Source organism: Colobus angolensis, unplaced genomic scaffold (assembly GCF_000951035.1).
Source record: "Colobus angolensis palliatus isolate OR3802 unplaced genomic scaffold, Cang.pa_1.0 Scaffold233, whole genome shotgun sequence".
Lineage (NCBI taxonomy): Eukaryota > Metazoa > Chordata > Mammalia > Primates > Cercopithecidae > Colobus > Colobus angolensis.
The window spans coordinates 3,293,445-3,317,464 of NW_012115522.1; the positions used below are offsets into that span (position 1 = coordinate 3,293,445).

Consider the following 24,020-nt stretch of genomic DNA (forward strand, 5'->3'; position numbering starts at 1 on the left):
AAAAAAAAAAAAACAAAACAAACAAACAAAAAGGCATAAGAAATTGACTGAAGATCATCATAAATTTGGGGAAAGCCTAGGACATTAAGGGGCCAACCAAAACAAAAAGGAAAAAAACGGCACTTGGAGGAAACAGAGGCATTGCATAAATAAAAATAAAATGTATAAAAAATATCTGTAATAAATTTCTTCAGAGATAAGATAAATTACATCCACAATACAAGACCAAGGTGCTATAGAAAACTGAGAAACCAATTGTAGTTTTAAATTTCACTTCTTTGAAGATTAATTACTTTGAGAACTTTTTGATAGGTCTATTGGCTATTTGAATATTCTCTTTTGTGAAATGCTTGTTCAAGTTTTTTTGCCCATTTTCCTACTGAGCTGTTTGCCTCTTATCAATTTCTAAAAATTATTTATTTTAAAACAATTTAATTTGTAGAGAATTCTTCTCTAGAAAGAACCCATATTTTTCATTTTAGCTCCCTTCTGTTACTTTACTAGGACGCAGTTAGAAAAGAAATATGATCCACTCATATTCCCTGTGTGTTTCCCTGCAAAGATTACAAACAAGCAAATAATCTGTTTACAGGAAGGGTAGTCCTTTCATTATTATTACTGAACTCTTCCTTATGTTGAAGACACCAAGGAAAATACATAGCAAGACTCAGCTGTTTGCTATGGCTTGCTACAGTATGAAACATACTATATTTTTCAGGAGCACTTATACTTATGAGTTCTGGCTATCCTACTGGTCCACCTAGGAGCTGTGCTAAAGAAAAGTGTGTTTCACACTTGGACACAGGGTGGGGAACATCATACCCTGGGGCCTGTCGTGGGATGGGGGGCAGGCAGAGGGATAGCATTAGGAGAAATACCTAATGTAAATGACAAGTTGATGGGTGCAGCACACCAACATGGCACATGTATACACATGTAACAAACCTGCACGTTGTGCACATGTACCGTAGAACTTAAAGTATTATAATAGTAATAATAATAATGATAATAATAATAATATGTGTTTCAGGTGCCTTTTTGGCCTGGTTTCTGAGCACCTGGCTATTAGTTACTGAGGGGAGGATACCAGACTCACAATCTATTACACAGCCAGTGTGGGGGAATTATGAAGAGGGATATCTGTGAATTAATGTTATCTCATAAACAGGTCCTCAGGTGCAGTTCACCAACTTAAAAAATAATAAAAGTAAACTTCTTGAGAGGAAAGAATTATTAACTTCACAAATAAGACACGGTGAACTGCATTTTTCTAAACAGAGCAAATTAAAAGTACTTTTACAGATGAAATAACTTAAGAAACATTGTCATCACCTTCAATAAAAGGATATCCCTAAAACACACTTGCCCTATCTGAGAATCTGAAGAAAAACAAAGGCCTGACCAATCTCATTTCCCACAACAAAGTTAACATGGATCAAGAAACTGTGAGGGTTAAAATAACAATAAAACAAACCACAGTGAAAATTCAAACAGAAAGATAGTTCTAAGCTTAGAAGTATTTGAAGAAGAAAAAAAAAAAGATCGACTTAATGGAAGCACAACTAAAAGGTCAATAACAGGTTAAGTAAAATATTTAAAACAAATATAAAAAACAATGAGTCCATAATCTCCTTACCTAAAAAGTTCATATAAACTAATATTAAAAATATTCTTATCCCAATAGAGTAATGAGTCAGAGGATAAAAACACACAATTCCAAAAATACGAAAGAAATGTAATTAGTAAATACAAACTTGAAAAATGTATTATCACAATTTCAAAATGCAAGTTAAAATGGCACTTTTCTCGATCAAACTAGCAAAGAGTAAAATATATGTACATACGTGTGTGTGTGCATGTATAAGCATATATAGAAAATAAACACGAGAGAATTATTTGTGAAGAAAAACTCAGCTGAAATGAGTATAAATTGTTATAACTCTCTGCAAAGCAACTTATTAATAGAGTGAGATTCTTAAAATGTTTCTACCTTTACCTGGTAATTCTACTCCATGGAATTTATCATAAACAGACAAACCTAAATACGACAAAAAATTATACACATAAACTCATTTACCTGCAGTGTATTTAAAATAATATTAAAAAACCAGTAATACCTTATTCTGAAAAACTTGCAAGGGGTTAAGCAAGATATGGCATATTAAATTAAAAAGCCATTTAAATATGTTAACATGTTAACAGAGACCATGCCACAACATGGATAAACGTTTGTTATAATGTTAAGTGAAAAAACTATTACAATAATTTCCTATGTCATATACATTTGTATCTCTGTGTTATATTTGCAGAGACAACCTCACCCTCAAAAAAGCCTAAGCATAGAAAAATCTTGGAAAGAATCTACTAAAATGTTAAGAGTTTTGTCTGATGGGGCTGTGGGTGATGTCCCTTACCCTACTGTGTTTCTAGTATTCTATAATAAGGATGCATTTCTTTAACAACGGAAAACATCAGTAAACAGGCAACAAGAGCAGATGGGATAAGAAACATGCAGAGGCATTCTGAATGCGCCTGGCTGAAGCCACACTTACTGTGAACTGTTCAATGTCTCTTTCTAGTCCCACATTTGGCAGGTCAGGCATCATATGGGCCACCACTTTGAAACCGGAATCTTTGGCCAGGTGAAATGACTCACACACTGCCTTCACAGTGTGACCCCTAAGGAAAGAAAATCACTACCTGTGAAAATCACTACCTATTTGTGTAAATGGGTGACAAAGTTAACACAAGGAATAGGGGGAAAACAATCTCTGAGACAGGTAACAGAAATTCCATAACCAAAATCATATGGCTGGGGGAAAAGACACCTCAGAAAGTTATTTTTTACATCCCCACCTCTCAGAAGGCCTGGAAGTAAATAACTTTATTTCTGAGATATTTCTCAGAAATTCCCTTACGCATCTACTCAAAGTCTTGAAAGTAAAGCATTGGGGTAGCAAAAGTTAATGTGTATTAAAATTATTTGGTTTAGCATCACCAGTCAAAATAAGCTTATGAATGTAAGTATCTGTATTAAAAATTAAAAGCTCAAAACCATGCAGAAGCAGCATGGTTCTTTCCTTTAAAGATCTTGTGAAATTATTTGTAGACAGAGAGGAAGACTGAAACCTATAAGACAAAATAGATTTCACTGGTGGGTTTGGAGGAGCCTTAAAAAACAGTAGAGAGAGAGAATGACTTAGTGAGAAGGCAGAGTCATTTGGGGTCACGTGGATAAATCATCTTAATTTAGCATTCTAGAGCCACATCCAGCAGGAAACAAGTCCTAATAATAGTTTTGGGCAACTAGACTGAAGCCTTGTGGCAATCCTTCCGCCACCAAGGTGTTCCCATTCACGGCGGAAGGATCCTAAAAACCACAGACTCCATCTCACTCTCTCAGAATGCTCCCATCCATTTCCATGACTTCAATTTCTCATCTCTTTTTGCTAATGACTTCCCAATTCCTAGGACAAGGCCAGGCCTGTCTCCTAAATTCCAAACCCAAATAACCAATACTTTAAAGCAGCACTATTTAAAATAACAGCCACTAGGCACGTGTGGTTATTAAAATTTATATTTAGAAGAATTAAAATGGAAAACTTGGTTGCAGGCACAGAACATTTTGACCACTGCTGAATTGTCTATTGCCTAGTCCTGCTCTAAAGCCAACCTTCATTTGGCTATTCTACAGGTACCTGAACCTTAGTGTAGCCAAATGAAACCTATGTTCTCTCCAAGCCTCCTTGACTTCCCATTCTCTCTTATCCTCACTTCCAGTCAGTCACCAAGCACCACCATTCACTTCTTTCCAGGCCATCGGTATTTCCTGCTTAATTTCTGTAACAGCCTCGTACCCGATCTCCCTTCCAACTTGCTCTTCTCTGACCTGCCCCTTACACTGTTACTAAGGCATCTTTCTAAGCTGCAGATATGCTCCATCACATTGTAGCTTTAAGCCTGCTGGTGGCTTGCTCCACTGGATTAACGTCCAGCCTCCCTGGGCTGACTCTTCAGGCCCCTAATAATCAGGCCCTCTGTTTGCTTTTCAGGCTTATCTCTTATCATTCTCCTATCTCACATTCTAACCAAACTAAGCCACTCCAAATTCCCCAAATGTGCCACACACTCCAATCTCCAGGAGTTTGTTCATATGTTCTTTCTGCCTCAATCTTCATCTTCTGCACCTGACGAACTCAGACTCTTCCATGAAGTCTCAACTCAGATGTCGTATTCTTCAGAAAGCTTCACCTTCCCCTCCATCTGCACAGGTGTCTCTCTAGCACAGCCCTTGAAGGCTACACCACTCCACAGTTTCCCTAGTTGAAGCCTTTTCCCACATAAGAGCATCCTATTCAGTTACTCTTTCTTAAACATGACATCCATGAGATTCTTCCCCATGCTAAAAAATATTCAACAGATCTCTATTCCTTAAGGGAAAATTCCATCCTCCTCGGCCTGGCATTCCTCTTGGTTGTTTCTAAGACGCTGATCAGTGCTTGTCTCCCTAGTTCCCCTCTGCTTCCTTCTCCTGGCACAACACCAACCACATCTACCGAAACCCTACAGAATAAAGGGGCCTTTAACATCCAACTCAACACATCCTTCCTCCGAAGCCCACCGTTACAATTCTTGGTCAGTCATCTCAGCTGCCTAATAAACTCTCAATTGTCTCCCCCACTCCACTAATTTAGCAATTAACTGTGAAGCTCCTTATACAGTTAACCTTTCACGGGCATTTTCTTTTCAACTAAAAGATATATCTCTAGAGGGAGCATAATAAAGCTCTAACAACTCTTATTTCCTTCTTTCCTTGCAGTCCCAAATTTCTCAAAGTTAACAACCATGGCGTCACCACACTTTTTGCTAGTTGGTATCTGCTCCACAAAAATGAATCTCTTCAACATTACCCTGATGTTCTTTTTACTCACTCTTTTCTTTGTTTTTGGCCTTCTCTCCTGCTTTAAACTACTAACCCTGAGTCCTCTCCCCTGCTTTCTATATGGACAAGGCTGCTTAGGACAAGAAAAGGGAGAGAGATGAGCATGTTTACAGGCTGCTGGAAGAGTCACTAGAGAAAAACTGAAAATGAGGGAAAGAGGGGATGGAAGTAAGAGGATAGACAGAAGAAAGAACTTCAAAAAGGAGGAATACCCATACTTCTTTCCCTAAGACTGGTCAGAAGGAAGAAAGGCTGGGTATGAATGTAGAGAAAACTGGTGAAGCTGGAGGAAGGCTTGTGCAAGATCACCTGCCACCATCTTACCTGTTGGTGTCTCTAGCCACATCTTCATAAACGCTCTGCACCCCAATCTCCAGCCTTGTGCAGCCATAGGTCAACATATCACTTAAATGCCGCTTCATGCAGTAATCTGGTCTGGTCTCTATAGTAATTCCAATACACTTTGTGAGGCTTCTCTCAGAATACCTGTAGAGCAAATCTAAAATAATTAACCTGTTGCAGGTTTTAAGACATTACTCCCTCTCAAAAAAACTGCCTTCTCTCTGTCCTCCTAGCATGAGATAGTGGTAAAGAGTGTAGGCTCTGGAACCAGGCTGTCTAAGTTCAAATCTTGGCTCTGCTACTTCCTAACTATGCACATGAGGATGCTATTAACCTCTTTGTGCTTCGGTTCCTTTATCTGCAAAATGAGGATAATATACTATCTACACCTCATAGGATTGATGTGACTGAGCTAGCATAGTAATGTTATTATCATCATTATCATTATTATTCTCCTGCAGTAAGCTGCAACCATAATCTCCTTGAAAGCAGTGATTTTAACTGTGAAAACCTATTTTTCAATTCCTAGCAACCATTTTTCACATAAGTGAAAACCATCTGCATTATTTATTTCCCACTCTATATTTTTGAGTCATTTTAAATGAAAGAAAAAAAGGGGGGAGGGTATATGTAATGATTACAGGAATATTTTAGATGAAATGTCTTCTAGATACACAAAAGTCTTTTCACCGAGTCTATTAATCTTAGCAATGATTTACGAAATTACCAATCACTTTTGTCTTTTACTAAAATCATGTATCAGAGTAGCAAGCACCACTTTAGATTCATGCTGTTTGAGTTAGTGGCCTTAATGATGGCCAAAGAGGCAGAGAAGTAAGTCTCTTGCTAGCAGGGCTAGTGAAGTGAGGGGATAGGAGCTCACATTTACAGTCTTTTGTGGGCCAAGCTCTGTGCCACATACTCTAGTACTGAATCCTCCCACCAGCTCTATGAAGTGTATCCTATTATCTCCATTTCACAAGTGATGAAACTGAAGTTGAAAGGGAGTAAACAGCGCGTTCAAGGGCACAGAGCTAATAAAATTGGAGTCAGGATCCGAAGTTGGGTCCACCTGACTTCAAAGTCCTTGCTCTGTATTCCAGTTACCACAATGTTTAGACAACTCAGCATGGACCTCAGACTTCTCTGCTTTTCAACATCTCTCAATTTTTTTTTTTTTTTTTTGATTCGGAGTTTCACTGTGTTGCCCAGGCTGGAGTACAGTGGCGTGATCTTGGCTCACTGCAACCTCCACCTCCTGGCTTCAAGCATTTCTCGTACTTCGGCCTCCCAAGTAACTAGGATTACAGGCGCATGCCACCACGCTCAGCTAATCTTTTTGCATTTTTAGTAGAGACGGGGTTTCACTATGTTGGCCAGGCTGGTCTCGAACTCCTGACCTCAAGTGATCCGCCTGCCTCAGCCCCCCAAAGTGCTGGGATTATGGGCATGAGCCACTGCACCTGGCCAACATCTCTCAATTCTTAGAACCCAACCATTTTTCTTAATGTACCCTTCTACAATGTTCTCAATTTTGGGGGGAGGATGAGAGAAGCCTTAAAAAAAATTGCCATTTATTTTCCTTCTTTCTGAAGAAGTTCATTGCTCTTTATTGAAAAGTAAAAATCATAAAATTTCTGTAATTTTTGTAACTAATTCCATGAGGTTCACTCTTTCATTCTTAATTGTCAATAAAAACGGACTTATTTATTGGTAATAATAACTAAGAAAGCGAAGAATCACCAATTGAGAGAACAAATTCTCAAGTCTTTCATTCTGGACATTTGAACTCTTTTGCATTGTTTATTTCTGTATTCCACCAGGTTTTAGGTAGGATTACCAGAGGCAACAGGACTAAAGGTAAACGAGTAGTTCAAAGTCACTAAAAGATGAACTATGAGACAGAAAAAAGGCTCAGACCTTATCAAATCTTGCCTAAGACAGGATTCAAACTAATTTGGCTTCTCTGAAACAATAGAATCATCAGGTCCTTTGCCTCTTAAACAGGTGGGTACTAAGGCACGCAGTAACAGGAGTACATGATGCCACAGGAGAGACGTAACACACCTTCCTCTAGCATCAAGTATTGGGTTTGAGGGAAAACATTTTTCAAATAAAAATAAATATTCATATACTATGAAGAAGGCACACAATACAAAGGTTGGAAAAAAAACAGAAAGCAAAAAGTTCTAAATGACTACGTTTTTAAAGGTAAATGAGAATATCCTAGAATGAGGCATTCCAATTTGTATTTTTTAAAAACCTGTAGTTATTTCTTAACAGTGATACCATTAAGTTAGCAAGCGTAGTGGCATAATAGTAGCTTACATCACTGGGAAAAACCAGAGGGGAGGCAATTACACAAATGGGAATCTGTGTAGAGGAAAGAGAAAATTTATTAGCTAGTCTTCCTATTGCACAGAATGTCAAAGGCCCCACCAAGGACATACAGAGGACACTGCTGTACAAGGTCTCTTTATAAGTCATCAGAATATAGTACAGGCCATAGAAGGAAACCTTATTCTCAAATAATAATTTAACTCCATTTCAAAAATGTCTTTCCTCAGGCAGGAAATGTCATTACCTTTTGCATTAACAGAAATGGAGGAAGAAAAAAACAACTCAGGTTTTGAAAAGTCAATATTTTATATTTATAAAAAGGCTTTCACTATCTTTCCTCTTTCCAGAATTATAGTTTCATCCAAAAAGCAATTAAACAGAAATTTGTATCAAATTTGAATGACAAAACAATGAATTTTTCCCATAGGCTTACTGTATTCTCATGAAAATTTTTGGATAATACTATATCTAATCCTACATCTCACTAAATCTAATAATTCATTTAACAGAGATGTAAACATATCAACATAACTATTCTTTAATATGCAAATATGCACATACAGACTTTCAACCAATCTAAGCTGATATTTTATGGGCTGCTATTAATGTGATCTCCTTGTATCACTAAGGTAGCTATCCAACAGTATGTGCCGTTTAGACAGCCATCCCAAAGCATGGCTCTCCTTCAGTACCCAGTCCAACTCCCATACTCTTGGGGGCTACAAGTTCTTCTGCATACAGCAACTCTGTCAACTTCTTGAGAGACAAAGCCAAGACTCAAAAGGGATCCTCTGATTCCAATTCTACTGCTCTTTTTGTGGTATTACAGATTCATTTTAAGCCTGTACAGCCCAACAATATGGGGCTATGTTGAATCCTACGCTTTCCTGTATGCCATAGGAATGGCACCAGCTATAAAAGATGCTAATGTTCTCTGTGAAGCATAGCTTAAGCCAAAACCTTATGCTGACAGAATTTTTTAAAATTGTGGAGCAGGGGTGAAGAGAAATGGGACAATAACCCAGGAATTTAAAAGCAAACAAAAACCAAAAGCTACCAGCCTTCAAAACAGAGCTCCAATACATTTCTCCCCCGATGACATCTTCCCAGAACCCCTCCGCCCCCAGTGAGATCTCAGCGCTCCCATTCCCAAAGCACCCTGCCCACACTATAAGTAGTCTGCTTTGTTATGTGTGGATATGTCTGTCTCTCCATCTGGACAGGAAGCCTCTGAAAGCTGGCAGTCTCAAACACGTCTAGACGCTAAAAGGCTTCAACACTAAAAATTCTCCGTCAATTAAAAAAAAATTACAAATTTGAAGAAGGAATAAATGAATTAGGCATAATCGGGAACACAGGAGGTCTCTCTTCACTCCAACAGCAGCCTCTAGATACATCTACAGCTTATCTTTCCTCTTGCAAAAAGTTAACCTTAGAAGGTGCCTAGCAGTAGGCCAGGTATTCTTCAGAAAGTAAAACTATAATAGTTCTTGTCCCAGACATGCTTAAGGATCTAGCTGGGGAGATAAGACTTACAGAAAAAAAAAAAAACAGAGAGAAACGACTACAGAACAAAAAGCTAGAAGTGGCAGAAATATAAATAGATTTAGATTGTTTCTTGGGAAGCATGTTTCTATTTCTGGAAAGAAGAAAGCGACCTTTTGACAAAAGCACTATCTATCATCACCGTCTCCTTGCACTAAGGGCCCAACCAGGCGGACACTGATGGAAGGAAGATAGCACACTGATTTTAAAGTCTCTTCATTATTATCTTCTGGAAACTATCTTTTGTTTCACTCCAAGAGGCTGTGGTATCAGACAGGGCACCTCTCATTACAAATAATTCGTGGCAGCTCCTCTTTCAAAACCTCTGTCCTTACTGCAACTGGATGTGCCTGAGTCTAGTCTTGCTTAAACTCTCACAAGAACTCAAGGCTCAAGTTCCTGAACGGCTTACCGAACATTCCCTCTGTGGACATCCTGCAACCTCATACTCAACCTGCTCAAACCAGACTGCACAGTAAAAAATGGTACAGAGATAAAATATTCATTTTCGTTAGTCACAACATATAATCTCTTCTCCATCTATGGTCCCAAAACAAGTCAGTGGAGTATCACTCACTTCTTTGAACAGCCAGATTTGTTTGAATTGTTGATGACACCTCGAGTTATTGGTGTAACTCCTTAGCAGCAGCACCATGAACAAATTCCTCTTCTTAACTATTACCATATCTTGAAAATATCTCAATAAAATTTGAAGTTCTGCCCAATGCTCTGTTAGTGATACTCTAGACTTAAATGAGTTGTTTGATGTGCTTGAGGATTTAAAAATAACTATTCCATCCAATCTTTTTTTGAGATGGCAGTCAAGTCTGCTTCCTCGATATTGGTGGTTTTGTCATGAGGTTCTATAAATTAACCACTGCCCAACACAAAATGAAGTAACAAAGAATAGAATTTTGATTTAAAAATGAGTACTACCTATGAAAAACCAACCTGGTGGCACTGTAGCTTACAGACTAATCAAAGACCGTTGTGCCCTATCATATTACCTGGCAGGGCTTAAGATATATAAAAACAACCTATAACATTTTGTTTGAGGTTTGATTCTGTTCATGGCTGACAAAAACTATCATTTTGTAGTCCCCTCATCTAGCTAAAGAACGAGCAGCAACACATTATTAATAGAAAAGAAAAAAGAATCACAGATATTATATTCTTTTAATATTATATCCACATTGAAATTTAAGGTTTATATATATAAAAACATAGAAAATGATTGTCAGAAAGTGGTTGCTAAATGAAGAATAACTTGTGAACATATCTTTTAGATAAAAATTCTCATTCCACTAGAAAGCTTCAAATCATAGATGACAGATATAATTTTAGAGATAATATAGTCCTACACCTCCTCATTTTTATAGATGAGGAAACTAAATCAGACACACAGAAAAGTGAATTAAACCAGATAATAATGCAAAATAAGAATATAAATAAGTCTGGAGGCTATGTCTCTTGATTCTTAAGGGAAACCTCTTTCCACTGTATTCACTGAGCATTTACTAAGTACCAGAATTCTATGCTTAAGGTATTGTACTAGATATAAGGAGTCTTCTCCTTTTCTCTTAAGAAGACATTCCCTATTAAAGGATATAGAAAAAATACATTATAAAGAATTAGACCACAATAGTGTTCATTACAACTATTATTCTTGGCTACTGAAAATCAAAGTGAGGAGATGATTAAACTGGTAGATACGAATCAAACCATCAGCTTAAATTGATGTATCAATAATTACAACAAATGTTAACAGACTAAACACTCCAATTAAAAGGCAGACACGAGCAAAATGGATTAAAAAGAAAAAGACCCAATTACTGTAGACTTCTGTCTAAAGAAATGCATTTTCAAGATAAAGAAACATACGGGTGCAAAGCAAATGGATGGCAAAGGATAATACACAGGGCAAACAGTAAGCACATGAGGCTATGACAGCTAAATTAATGCCAAGTAAACTGCAAGACCAGGGATGCAGAAGGACATCTCATGATGATAAAGAGGTAATTTCATAATGGTGAAAGCTCATACATCAGGAAAACACAGCAATCATAGATGTGTGTGCACCTAGTAACAGATTTTCAAAATAATTACATTAAGTAAAAATTAATATAACTGAAGAGAGACGTAGACAGTTCTTCAATCATTGTTGGAGATTTCAATCTCTTAGCAATTGACAGAACTACAAAATAATAAAAAATAAAATCTACCTGAACACCACTACCAACCATCTTGGTTTAACTGATATTCATAGAACATGACACTCAGCAACTGAGAATATACATTTTTTTACAAACACACATGGCATGTTCACCAAGAGAGACCACATATGCTGGGCCATAAAACAATTCTCAATAAATTTTAAAACACCAAAATTATACAGAGTAGGTTCTTTGACCAAAATGAAAATAAATTAGAAATTAATAAGATATCAAGAAAAACCTCATTGTCTGGAAATTTATAAATTAAACACCCCATTCCTATACATTCTATGGATCAAAAAAATATATATATATAAAGGGTACTAAGAAATATTTTGAATTGAATAATTAAAATACAACACATCAAAATGTGTGGGATTCAGCTAAAGCGGTGATTTGAGGAAAAGGTCTAAAATGATGGCCAACCTTTTTGTTTTTTTTGAGAAGGAGTCTCATTCTGTTACCCAGCCTGGAGGGCAGTGGCGTGATCTTGGCTCACTGCAACCTCCGCCTCCCAGGTTCAAGCGATTCTCCTGCCTCAGCTTCCCCAGTAGCTGGGATTACAGGTGCACGCCACCACACATGGCTAATTTTTGTATTTTTAGTAGAGATGGGGTTTCGCCATGTTGGCCAGATCTGCCCGCCTCACCTCCCAAAGTGCTGGGATTACAGGCATGAGCCACCGTGCCCGGTCAAGCTTTTACTAGAGAAAGAAGAGCAATTAAACTGAAAGAAAGTGGAATAAAAATAAAAGCAGAAGTCTACAGAGTAGAGGAAATACACAAAACCAAAAGCTACTTCTTTGAAAAGAACAACAAAATTGATAAGCCCCTAACTAGGGTAAACAAGAAAAATAGAGAGACACAGATGATGAGTATCCGGGTTGAAACAGGGGTGACCACTAAGATTCCACAGACATTAAAAGCCTAATAAGGCAACGTAATACCAAAATATTTGACAAAATGAATGAAACAAAATCCTTGAAAAACATAACTTATTAAAATGGACACAGATGAAACAGAAAATATGAATAGCTCCATATCTATTAAATGAACTAAATTAATTATCTAAAACCCTTCCATAAAGAAAATTCCAGCCCTAGATAGTTTCACTGGTGAGTTCTAGCAAACATTTATGGAAGAAATCACATTCATGTTACATGAACAGTTTCAGGAAATGGGAGGGAACAACACATTCTTACTTGTTTTGTGAAGCCTGAATTATACTAATACCAACAACTAATACCTGACAACAAAATTATAAAAATTACAGGCTGCCACCCCGTATAAACGTAGACACAAAAATCCTCTACAAAGTATCAGTAAGTTGAATCCAACAATATGTAAAGATGATGATATAATAGGGTTTATCCTAGAACTGTGAGGTTTAATGTTAAAAAAAAAAAAATCAAAATAATTCATATTATCACAATAAAGGAGGAAAATCATATGATCATTTAAATAGATGCAGAGAAAGCATTAGACAAATGAGTTAATGACAGACCCTCTCAATAAACGGATTCAATCTAATACAGGTAACTATAAAAAATCCACAGGCAACACTGCACTTAATACTGAAATAAAAATGTTTTCCCTGTATCACTGGGAATAAGACAGAGAGGCCCACTCTTACTACTTCTGTTGAACACTGTACCGAAGGTCCTAGGCAGTACAGTAAGGCAAGAGAAAGAAAAGCATGCAAATCCAAAAGGGAAAAGTAAAATGCACATTTGCAGATGACATGATTGTTTAGGAAGTAAATATTAATGGATTTACAAAAATAGGTTTTAGAATTAAGTAGTGAATTTAGTAAGGTCTTATGATATAACATTAATATATAAAAATCAATTGTATGTATATATATATATTAGCAGCAAAAATTTGAAAAAATGAAATCTATGGCTGGGCATGGTGGCTCACACCTATAATCCCAGCATTTTGGGAGGCCGAGGTGGGCAGATCGCTTGAGGCCGGGAGTTTGAGACCAGCCTGGCCAACGTGGTGAAACCCCATCTCTACTAAAAATACAAAAATTAGCCAGAGATGGTGGCGGATGCCTGTAATCCCAGCTACTCGGGAGGCTGAGGCAGGAGAATGGCTTGAGCCCAGAAGGTGAAGGTTGCAGTGAGCTGAGATTGTGTCACTGCATTCCAGCCTGGGTGACACAGCAAGACTCCCACTCAAAAATAATAATAATAATAAAATTTTAAAATGAAATTTACATTTCATTTACTGTAGCACCAAAACACATACAAATATTTTGAAAAAATTTGTTTACAAAAGGCTTACAAAATCTCAACAACGAAGATTGCTAAGAGAATTTAAAAACCTAAGTATACAAGGAGATAGACTATGTTCGTAATTGAAGAAGTAATAAATTGTCAATTCTTTCCATTTGTTCTATAGTTTTAACACAATTCTAAATCCATTATACTTTTTAATAGACTTTGGCCAGCTGATTCTAAATTTTACATAGAAATGCAAAGGACCTAGAATTTCTAAAGCAATTTTGAAAAACAATTACAAAGTTAGAAGACTCACATTACTTGACTTCAAGACATACTAAAAAGCCACAGTAATCAAAACAGTGTAGCACTGGCATAAGGACTGAAAACAGATTGATGAAACAGAAAAGAGTCCAGCCCACATCTACTGAGTCCTTCGATTTTTAACAAAGGTGAAATATAATCCGAATGAGGAAGGAAAGTCTTTAAAGAAGTAATGTTAAAGCAACTAGATGTCTATATGGGGAAAAAGAAACCATGATCCCCATCTCATACTACACATAAGAATTAATTCAAGATGGAACATAAACCTGCAAGTGAAAGCTCAAACTGTAATTAGAAGAAAACACAGGAGAATATCTTTGTGTCTTGGGAATGTGCAATGGTTTATTAGAGACAATACAGAAAAGCAATAACCACGAAAGAAAAAACTGCTAAATTCTACTTTATCAAAATTAAAAACTGGCTAAAAGATATCATTAATATAACAAATAGCCAAACTGCAGACTGGGTTTTCATATTTGCTAAATATAGAGCAGACAAAGGACTGGCAGCTAGCATATACAATCACCCAATCAAAAATGGGCAAAAGATTTTAACAGATACTTCACAAAGGAAATATACAAATAGCATAAGCACACAAGTGTTCAACATCATTAGTCATCAGGAAAAAGCAAACTAAAACCATGAGACACCATTATACACCCACTAGAATGGCTAAAATTAAAAAGACTGACAACACCATATGTTGGTGAAGATGTGGTACAACCAAATGCTCATACATTATTGGTGGGAGTACAAATAGTAGAGCCATTTTGGGAAAATGACTGGCAGTTTCTTGTAAAACTAAACTTATATAGCAATTCTATGTCTATTTATTCCCCAAGAGAAATAAATACATATAGCCACAAAAAGACTTATACAAGAAGGTACACTGAAGTTTTATTCATAATGGCCACAAACAAAACAGCTCAGGCATCTATCAATAGAATGATGGTAAACAAACTGTGATCTCTGCATACAATAGAATAACTCACCACTAAATAGGTAAAAACAAATGAATCAACCAACAACATGGATAAATCTCAAAATATTATGCTCAGTGAGAGAGGCCTACAAGAGTATGCTATATGGTTCCATTTATACAAAGTTCCAGAAGAGACAAAACTAATCTGTGATGGGGAAAAAAATCAGAAGAATGGCTGCCTCTGGGAGGCACAGGGGAGGATTTACTAGGAAGAGGGATGTGAGAACTTTCCCCAGAAACATTCTGGGATGACAGTGACATTCTGTATCTTAATAGGACTTTGTAGCACAGGTATATGCATTTGTCAAAAATAATCAAATGGTATATTTAATATATGTGTTTCTCATATATATATTACGCCACACGTTGTTTTGTACTGTATGTAAATTTACTTCGAAAGGAAAACACTGCAAACAGTGAACACTAGTCAGTGATATGCATGATGAAGTATCTGGGGAGAAGCATAATGAAGCATACAACTTACTATAAAATGCATCAAAAAAGAGCGCAAGCATGCATGAAAGAGACTGATGAATGGGTAGTGGAACTGACAGATATGTGATAAAGCAAGTATTATAGAATCTAGATGATGGGTGTGTGGATGCTCATTGAAAACTGTTTAATTTTTATTTGTTTCAAATAAAATGCTGAAAGAAAAACAATATCAACTCTCTTAAAGTGACTAAGATTGTATCCTACGTTCTCCGGCCAATGTTAAGGATCCTGGTCACCATGTATGGAAATCTGGGTGACCAAAAGAGAAAGTAAAATGGTCAACAGAAAAAGTGAGAGGTAGGGAGTATCAGTGTCAAAGCCCAGAAATGCAGAAGGTCCTGAGGGCTGCCAGAAATGAGGCCCAGAGCAGCAGGGACACAGTCAGCCACTCTCAGGCCTCTGTAGGTTCCTTTTGCTTCTGTCGCAGCCCTGCAAGTCTACGAAATTGTCTTCTGGGCCTGGTACCTAGCATTACCTAGCACTTCAGCTTTTCTAAGACAGGTAAGAACACAGTTGGAGGATTTAAAGTCATTAATGGGGAGGAAAAAGAGGAAGGAACAGAAATTAATTTAAAATTCCACAGGGAGAAAGTATGACTCACCCACTTTTTAATGGGTAACTACCCTTTTAAATTGCATCTTGTGAAAACAGCCAAGGAGCCTTAAAGATTGAATGTAAAACTGCTTCTGGGCAAAGCTGATTAAAAAGGAATAAAACCATTTTAAAAGGTTGTTCGAGTTATTTGGCAACATTTGCATTCTAGTGAATGGGTGACTCAGACCCCACTACCGGTCTTTTTCATCTCCAGAGCCTGATTGTTACCCGATGACAGTCACCAGTAATTGTTGCTCTCTGGAGACTACTGAAGAATCTCAGTCCAGCTGATAGTACTGAGTGATTAGCACTTTGCTTGATTTAATGAGCCTTCACAAAAGCCATACCTGTTTTGTCCTTGAACTCTCTGTTCACTCAACTTTCGAATTTTTCCATCCGCAAGAATATGTAACACGTGGCTTGCTACTAGCTTGCCATAAATAATAACCAGGCTCTCTGCTTGCTGGGGCTTTTCTTTACCTTAACTCCTATTATTTTAAGAAGCAAAACTTTAATCAGGTTCAACATATGAAAACACAGCAGGGACACCTGAGCTAACACAGCAGTAAAACTTGACCCTAATGTGAACAGACTGTTAACCTTAAACGCTGCTTGCTGACTCATCGGTCTCAATATATCATCTTTAACCTAATTTAAAATTAATCTTTAAAAAAACCCTGCTAAGCTAATGAAAGTCAGTTTACATCTATGTAGTCCAGCAAGCAAAAACCAAAGTAAAATAAACAAAGTTCATCACCTTACATCTAAGAGCGGTGGGCTACGCTGTGCAAACCAACCAGTTTTCACGCATACGCTCTATGCAGGATAAGAGAGAATGGCAAGGTCAAATCCAAACATTTCCGAGGGCCACATTATGTCAAAACCACAACTTCTCTGGGCTGTTTTTTATTTCACAGTTATGCCAACACTTGAAAATACTTTCTGTCTCTAGTTCTATAGCACAAACGAGACTATTATTTCTTCAAATACAAAGTTTCCCTCAAAACAAATACAAACTCTATTATGAGGGGTCTGTAGTAAAACTCTACCCCAACAAAGAAACAAAATGCCACAAATCGGGGTTTTTTTTTTTTTTTTTTCAGATTATCTCACAAAAATATAGAGACTAAGAGAAAAGAGCAAAACATTTAAAATGTGTGTTGGCAGAATTCAGTGTAATTTATTGATGGTTTTATGGCTCCCAGATTGTACTTTTATTACTTCTCAAGAGCCATTCATGACATATGTTGCAATGAAAACCCAAATCGTATATAAATTTTTATCTGAAAATAAAGTGTTTGTTGCCCTCTTGAGGTATATTCAAGAACAGAAACAAAACAACACTGGCACTGCCTAGAATATTACTGAAAGAGGCTTTCTCTTTCACAGGGCTTTTTTCTACAAACACTGAGTTCGCTGTACTAGACAACCCTATTTTCAACCCAATGATGGACAACTTACATTCAAGCACCACTAGCACTAGAACATTTCTGCAAAAATGAAACGTTACACCAAGAATAAAGCAAAATTTTTAGTTTCAATCAATGAAAACGTCAAACTAGATACATCCTAAAAGTTCACTATGCAGATCTTAGTTGGCCTGCTTCATATACCTCAGGTGACCCAAACTGTAGGTGATGAAAAGCTTAGTGGCAAATTTGTATGGGGGAGACAGGCAAGTCTAAGATATTTACAGCTCAATTCCACTTAATATGTAAGGTCTTCTTATCTTGGAGATCTGGTACCACTTTCACCCTGGTACTCCTTATCTTGAAGAACTTACATATTAAGGTCCAAGAAGGGAGTATAGAAGTATATAAGCGTGCATAGAAAAACTAATCTTGATAGATGTCCCTGCCAGGGAATTTTCAGAGCTAAATAAATTGTGGTCAGTAACCCTCTGAGAGAACATTCTGCTGCCATTCCCGTCTCCTGGCTTTGAACTAATAAAGGTTGGTTTTCCTCAATTGCATTTTATCTAAGGTATAGTTTGATTTTTCAGTATTATTAAGAGTAATTAGCTGGATGATATCATTACTCCTCTAAAGTTTGAAGACTTCAGCGTTTACTAAGAATGACTCATTAACGATCAGTTTTTGTTTTGTTTTGTTTTGTTTTTTTTTGTGACACAGTCTCACTCTGTCGCCCAGGCTAGAGTGCAGTAGTGCAATCTCAGTTCACTGCAACCTCCAGCTCCTGGGTTCAAGTGTTTCTGTGCCTCGGCCTCCCGGGTAGCTGGGACTAGAGGCACCAGCCTCCACACCCAGCTAATTTTTATATTTTTAGTAGAGAGGAAGTTTCGCCATGTTGGTCAGGCTGGTCTCGAACTCCTGGCCTCAAGCAATCTGCCTGCCTCGGCCTCCCAAAGGGCTGGGATTATAGGCGTGAGCCACCACGCCCGGCCTCTTGATCAGTTTTGAATGAGCAATAACAACATAGTCACCATCTCATCTGCTATTAAAGCCCCTGCAGGAGGAAGAGATCATAATGCTACAGGTCCAGGTTCACGGACACAGAATTCGCCTGTTACATTCCCTAGAGTCAATCGAACAGAAGTGGGATGCTGTGCACACAAACTCTCTCAGCTGTCGAATCTTTCACATGGGCTCTTTGAGCTACCCTTGGTATTAAATTTTATGAAAAAGCTCCTCCCTTCTTTTCACTTTTACAAACCCAAGGAGAACAAAGGAAATTAAGCGGGTAGGGGAGTAGGGAGGGCACAAAAAGATGTGACTGCCCCCATTTCCAAGAGGCAACCATACTCAGGTCATTAGCTAACTGATCATTCATTTGAAATTCATTCACGCATTTACTTGTGCTTACTATGTCCCAAGAACTGCTTTACTTACAGGGTAATAAAAACCACTCTTAGGTCTACTCAAAATTTGGTCCCACACAAAAAATCTTAAGAGGTGGCACTATTTGAACAAACTTATAATTAGCTATATGAAACCCCCACCCCATATAAAAAAGAAGCCAGAGAAAAGCCTGAGGGTGGTAGGGAAGGGGGGCAAGGAAAAACAGGTCATATTCCTCCCAAGACCTTCAAGCTCCGACGATGTGCACACACGTGCACATACATACAGACACACTCACATTCTCACACCTAGCACAGCTTGCAAAGTTAGGCTCTGAAAGCAAAGCTACCTGGGGTTTACATCCCACTCTACCACCAACCACCTCTGCAACTTTGGGCAAACTGCTTCATTTCTCTGTGCCTCAGCTTCCTCACCTGAAAAACAGGGATAATCTGAACACTTAACTCAAAGGTTTACTAGGAGTATTAAATAAGTGAATATTAAACACCATGACAACATGGCCCACTGTACATGGAACAAAGGGAAGTATCCTCCTTTGCTCCCATTTCCCATGTCCCTTCCTCCTCAGCTCTAAGATCTATGATGACCATTATTCTGCCACCTTTTCTATGCATTTATATACAGATGTGTATGTGTGTATGTGCATGAACACACAAATAATGGGATTGTACGGTAAGCATTGCTCTAAAAATTGTTTTTCACTTAGTACACTTTGGAGATCCACAACTCTCCCATGAGGTGGTCTCCTCCATTTACATGGTTGGCAACATTACCTATGAGCTGATAATCCCCAGTTTTGTACCACCAGCTCAGACTTCTCTTGCATTCAGAGTCCACTGATATCTCCACTTGAATGTATCACAGGCACTTCAAACTTTACACACCCAAAACAGAACTCTTGATTTTTCTCCCATTGAGATTTTTCTCTGCTTTTTCCGCTGTTTTTTCCACCTCAGTATACAGCCTACCCTACCTTCCTACCATTTCTGATAGCCAGAACCTTAGTGTCAGGCTTGATCCCTTCCTCTATCTCAATCTCCTCTCCATCACCACTGCTGCCGCCCCCAGCTGAGCAGGGATGGATGTAATCAGATGGCCTTCTATCTGCTTTCCCACTTTCACCCTGGGTACTCCTCTAATCCATTAGCCAGACAGTAGACAGAATGACCCTACCTGTTAACCAGAACATGCCACTTCCCCTTCATCTGCTTCCTACTGCATTTCAAATAAAATTTCAACTCCTCAAAAGCATGTATCTTGGCCCTTACCTAACACTTCAACCCCATCTCATGATGTTCTTTCTCTTGTTCACTGCGATCTGACATGGTTTGAGTGTTTGTCCCCTCCACATCTCATGTTGAAATGTGATCCCCAATGTCGGAGGTATGGCCTGGTGGGAGATGTTTGGGTCCTAGGGCTGGATTCCTCATAAATAAATGGCTTACCACTGTCTCCCTGGTGATAAGTGAGTTCTCGCTCAGTTGTTTCATGTGAGATCTGTTGTTTAAAAGAGTGTGCCACCTCCCCAACCCGTGATGTGATGTACTGGCTCCCCCTTCACTTTCCACCATGATTGGAAGCTTCCTGAAGCCTCACCAGAAGCAGATGCCAGCACTATGCTTCATGTGAAGCCTATAGAACTGGAGTCAATTAAACCTCTTTTCTTTATAACTTACCTAGTCTTAAGTGTTCCTTTATAGTGACACAAATGGATTAACACAAGATCTAGCCATGCTGGCTTCTTCTCTGTCCCTAGAACACCCAAGCTGTTTCCCATTTCAGGGCCTTTATCTTATCCTTTCTGCTGCTGGCCTAACTTCTCCTTGTACTTCAGGCTCAGCCTAAACATCACCACTTTCCAGGATCTAAAACAGCACACAGTATCTAGTGGGCCCTCAAGAAGGATTTGTTAAATAAGGAAAACAGTAACTATCCAGGTGTTCCCACAATTCCTGAAAACAAAAACTATTTTAAGACTTTCACTTCTTAAATCACTGAACTACATACTAACCTGCAGTATTCTTCTTGCTAAAATCAAGGAGTCAAAATAATGCATAATTTTGTCAACTAGAATTCAAAATGAGTAAATTAACTTGTGGTTTGAATAACACATGATTTGACAAACATGAGTTTGTCCCCTCTAACACTCATGTTGAAATTGTCATTGTAACAGTATTAACAGGTGGGGCCTTTGAGAAGCAATCTGACCTTGTGGGTAAGATTAATGCCATTATAAAAGGGTGAATTAGCCCGCTTTTTGTTTTTCTTGCCTTTTGCCATGTGATGACGTACCCTTGCCAGATGCCAGGACCTTGATATTGGACTTCCCAACCTCCAAACTGTGAGTCAATAAATTTCTGTTCATTAAATTACCTAGTCTCAGATATTTTGTTACAGCAGCACAAGACAGACTAAGATCCCAATCATAAAGTTATTATTTAATAATTATGAAATATTTACTCTAAATTAAGTTTTTAACTACCAGTACCTTGTTTTGCTGATTTTACAACAGTTAAATGTTTCAAATAAAGCACATTCTCAGCCCCCCTTCTTAGGTGGGCTGAAAAACTTAATTAGGCCAATCACAACTACTGTTGTTTAGACGAGCCTAAGGCTGAAAAGACCTTCATGGACCATATTTGGTGAATCCCTCCGTTTGAGAACACTACTATGTCAACAAACTATACTCATTTTTTCTTTAAAAGGATTATTTCAATGAAAGGATTATTTCCGTGAAAATGAGAACTTTCCACGAAACGAGAAAGACTATGAGAAGTAAGAATGTGGATGCAGAGCAGAAGGCATTCTCGTAAGCTAATGCTAGGAGCATAAACTGACAATCACTCTGGAGACTATGATAAAATAAGAATTTCTTACTTGACTGCCTCGTAAATATTGTTGGAAGTATGTCCTGATAAGGCATCATGTAAATTTCGAATAAAATAATCTCTGTATTCTTCTGGAAGAGCCATAAACGTTCCACCCATCACAATAAACTCCACTTTATCCACACTATGACCAAGTTGTTTTAACTGAAAGACAAATTCATCAGCATCAGAATGATGTAAGCAAAAGCAACTACTCTAAGAAGGCATTGCAAATCTCTTATTTTGCGGTGTTTTCATCAGTAGTTTAAAAATCAGAAGTAATGAAACACATTCAGCTAATTCTATGGATAAAAAATAGGCTCATCTGAAAGAAAAAAGTGAGTACAACTCAAATAAGGAGAATGAGAACATAAAATAACAAATAAGAGGTGTGACTTTAATACGTACAAAGTGGAAATTTAAAAACACGAAGAATATAAACTAGAAACCGGTAAAGACAAATATAATACAATATGCAGAATAAGAAGTATTTATTGATCATGTATTTTATGTCAGACTTGGTGGTAAGCCTAGGGGACAAAAAGGTGGCATTTATGGTCAACAATTTATGGTCTAAAATTGATGGATGATTCTGGGCACAGGAGGCACTTCAAGTCTGCTTTCTAAAAAAAAAGTGAAAGTCTGATTAAAAATGAAATATTCAAGCCAGGTGCAGTAGCTCATGCCTGTAATCCCAGCACTTATGAGGACCAGGCTGGCAGATCACTTGAGGTCAGGAGTTTGAGACCAGCCTGGTCAACAAAGTGAAACCCCATCTCTACTAATAATACAAAAATTAGCCAGACGTGCTTGTAATCCCAGCTCCTCTGGAGGCTGAGACAAGAGAATGGTTTGAACCAGGAGGCGGAGGGTGCAGTGACCCGAAATTGCGATTGTGTCACTGCACTCTAGCCTGGGCAGTAAGAGTGACACCTGTTTCAAAAAAATAAATTAATTAATAAATATCAGGTCTCCTCTACTAGGGAAGAGAATGATACCAATCTTTCATTTTGTTGACTACAATAAACCAAGATTCTAATTTTTAAAAATAGGTATTGAAATTAACACTAATTTCTGAAAATGGCAAAAAAATTTATGCAGAAAAACTATATATATGCATGTGTGTACATATATCAACACTAAAATAATACTCTATTTCTATATCTATCGTTGTTTCCAAGAGATACTCATTAAAATTACTCTGGTAGCTTTTTAAAATATCTTGCTAGAACCTTAAAGCTGACTTAATCAGAACATCCAGAGGCGAAGATCTGACACATGTTTTGGAGAAGTTACTCAGGTAATTCTAGTGCATTTAAGAAAAGAATCACTGCTCTATGTTCATTTCTAAATCTTGTAAATTATGCTCCTTTTTTGGTAAACATAAACATTTCATGCTCAACAGTTTTACATTTTAAATGAATTAACTATCATAGCTCAAAAAGAAATTGAAACAAAGGTCAGTTTAGAACCCACTTTTTGGAAAAATGCAGGCTCCCCCAGGTGGGGTCCTCTCCTGTCACTGACAATCCTGTTCCTCATACGCTTGGGTGACAGCAAAGTGGATATGAAAACTGAACAGTATTCACCAATAAGCCAATAAATAAACCCAGACACAACTTATCCACTATAGTATGTATTACTATCTACTTTAGACTTGGATGTGCCTACTATACATTACTGTTACTATGGACAGTGCTTTACATTCTTTAAATTGGACAAGTTTAAAATAAACTTGTAAATAAAGAAAATCTGTATTAATGCTCAGATTTCTTGAACAGTGCAAGGTCATGTACGCAGTACTTGTTTTTGGTCAGCTACACCAAGGTATAATTTACATACGATAAAATCCACTAACTTTAAGTGTACAATGGATGAGAGCATTTAGAGTTATCTACCCACCACCATGATCATGATATAGAATAATGCCATACCCCCACAAGTTTCTTTATATTCCTTTGTAGGAAATTTCCTATTTCCACCCAACAAATCTGTCACAATACTTCTTTTTGAGACAGGTTCTCGCTCAGTCACCCAGGCTGAAGTGCAGTGGTATGACCACAGCTCACTGCAGCCTTGACCTTCTGGGCTCAAGGGATCCTTCCACCTCAGCCTTCCAAGTAGCTAAGACTTCAGGTACACACCACCACACCATGCTAATTTTTTTATTTTTTGTAGATGGGGTTTTGCTATGTTGCCCAGGCTGGTCTCGAACTCTTAGGCTCAAGTGATCTGCTGTCACAGCCTTCCAAAGTGTTGGGATTACAGGCATAAGCCACTGGGCCTGGCCAGTCAAAATACTTCTTATTCTGACTTTTGGAAGTTAAAAGTCA

General features: G+C 37.8%; 1 protein-coding gene across 6 annotated transcripts in view; it reads right to left on the reverse strand.

Annotated features, from left to right (window-relative positions):
• The window catches only part of ELP3 (elongator acetyltransferase complex subunit 3), a 108,245-nt gene that overhangs the window by 66,468 nt on the left and 17,757 nt on the right, over positions 1–24,020 (reverse strand). For all 6 annotated transcript variants that reach the window (XM_011944568.1, XM_011944572.1, XM_011944569.1 and 3 more), the window contains 3 exons: positions 21,698–21,852; positions 5,267–5,428; positions 2,553–2,679 (listed from right to left, as the gene is read on the reverse strand). In XM_011944568.1, the coding sequence (XP_011799958.1) occupies positions 2,553–2,679; positions 5,267–5,428; positions 21,698–21,852 (444 nt within the window). The remainder of the gene's footprint in view (positions 1–2,552; positions 2,680–5,266; positions 5,429–21,697; positions 21,853–24,020) is intronic.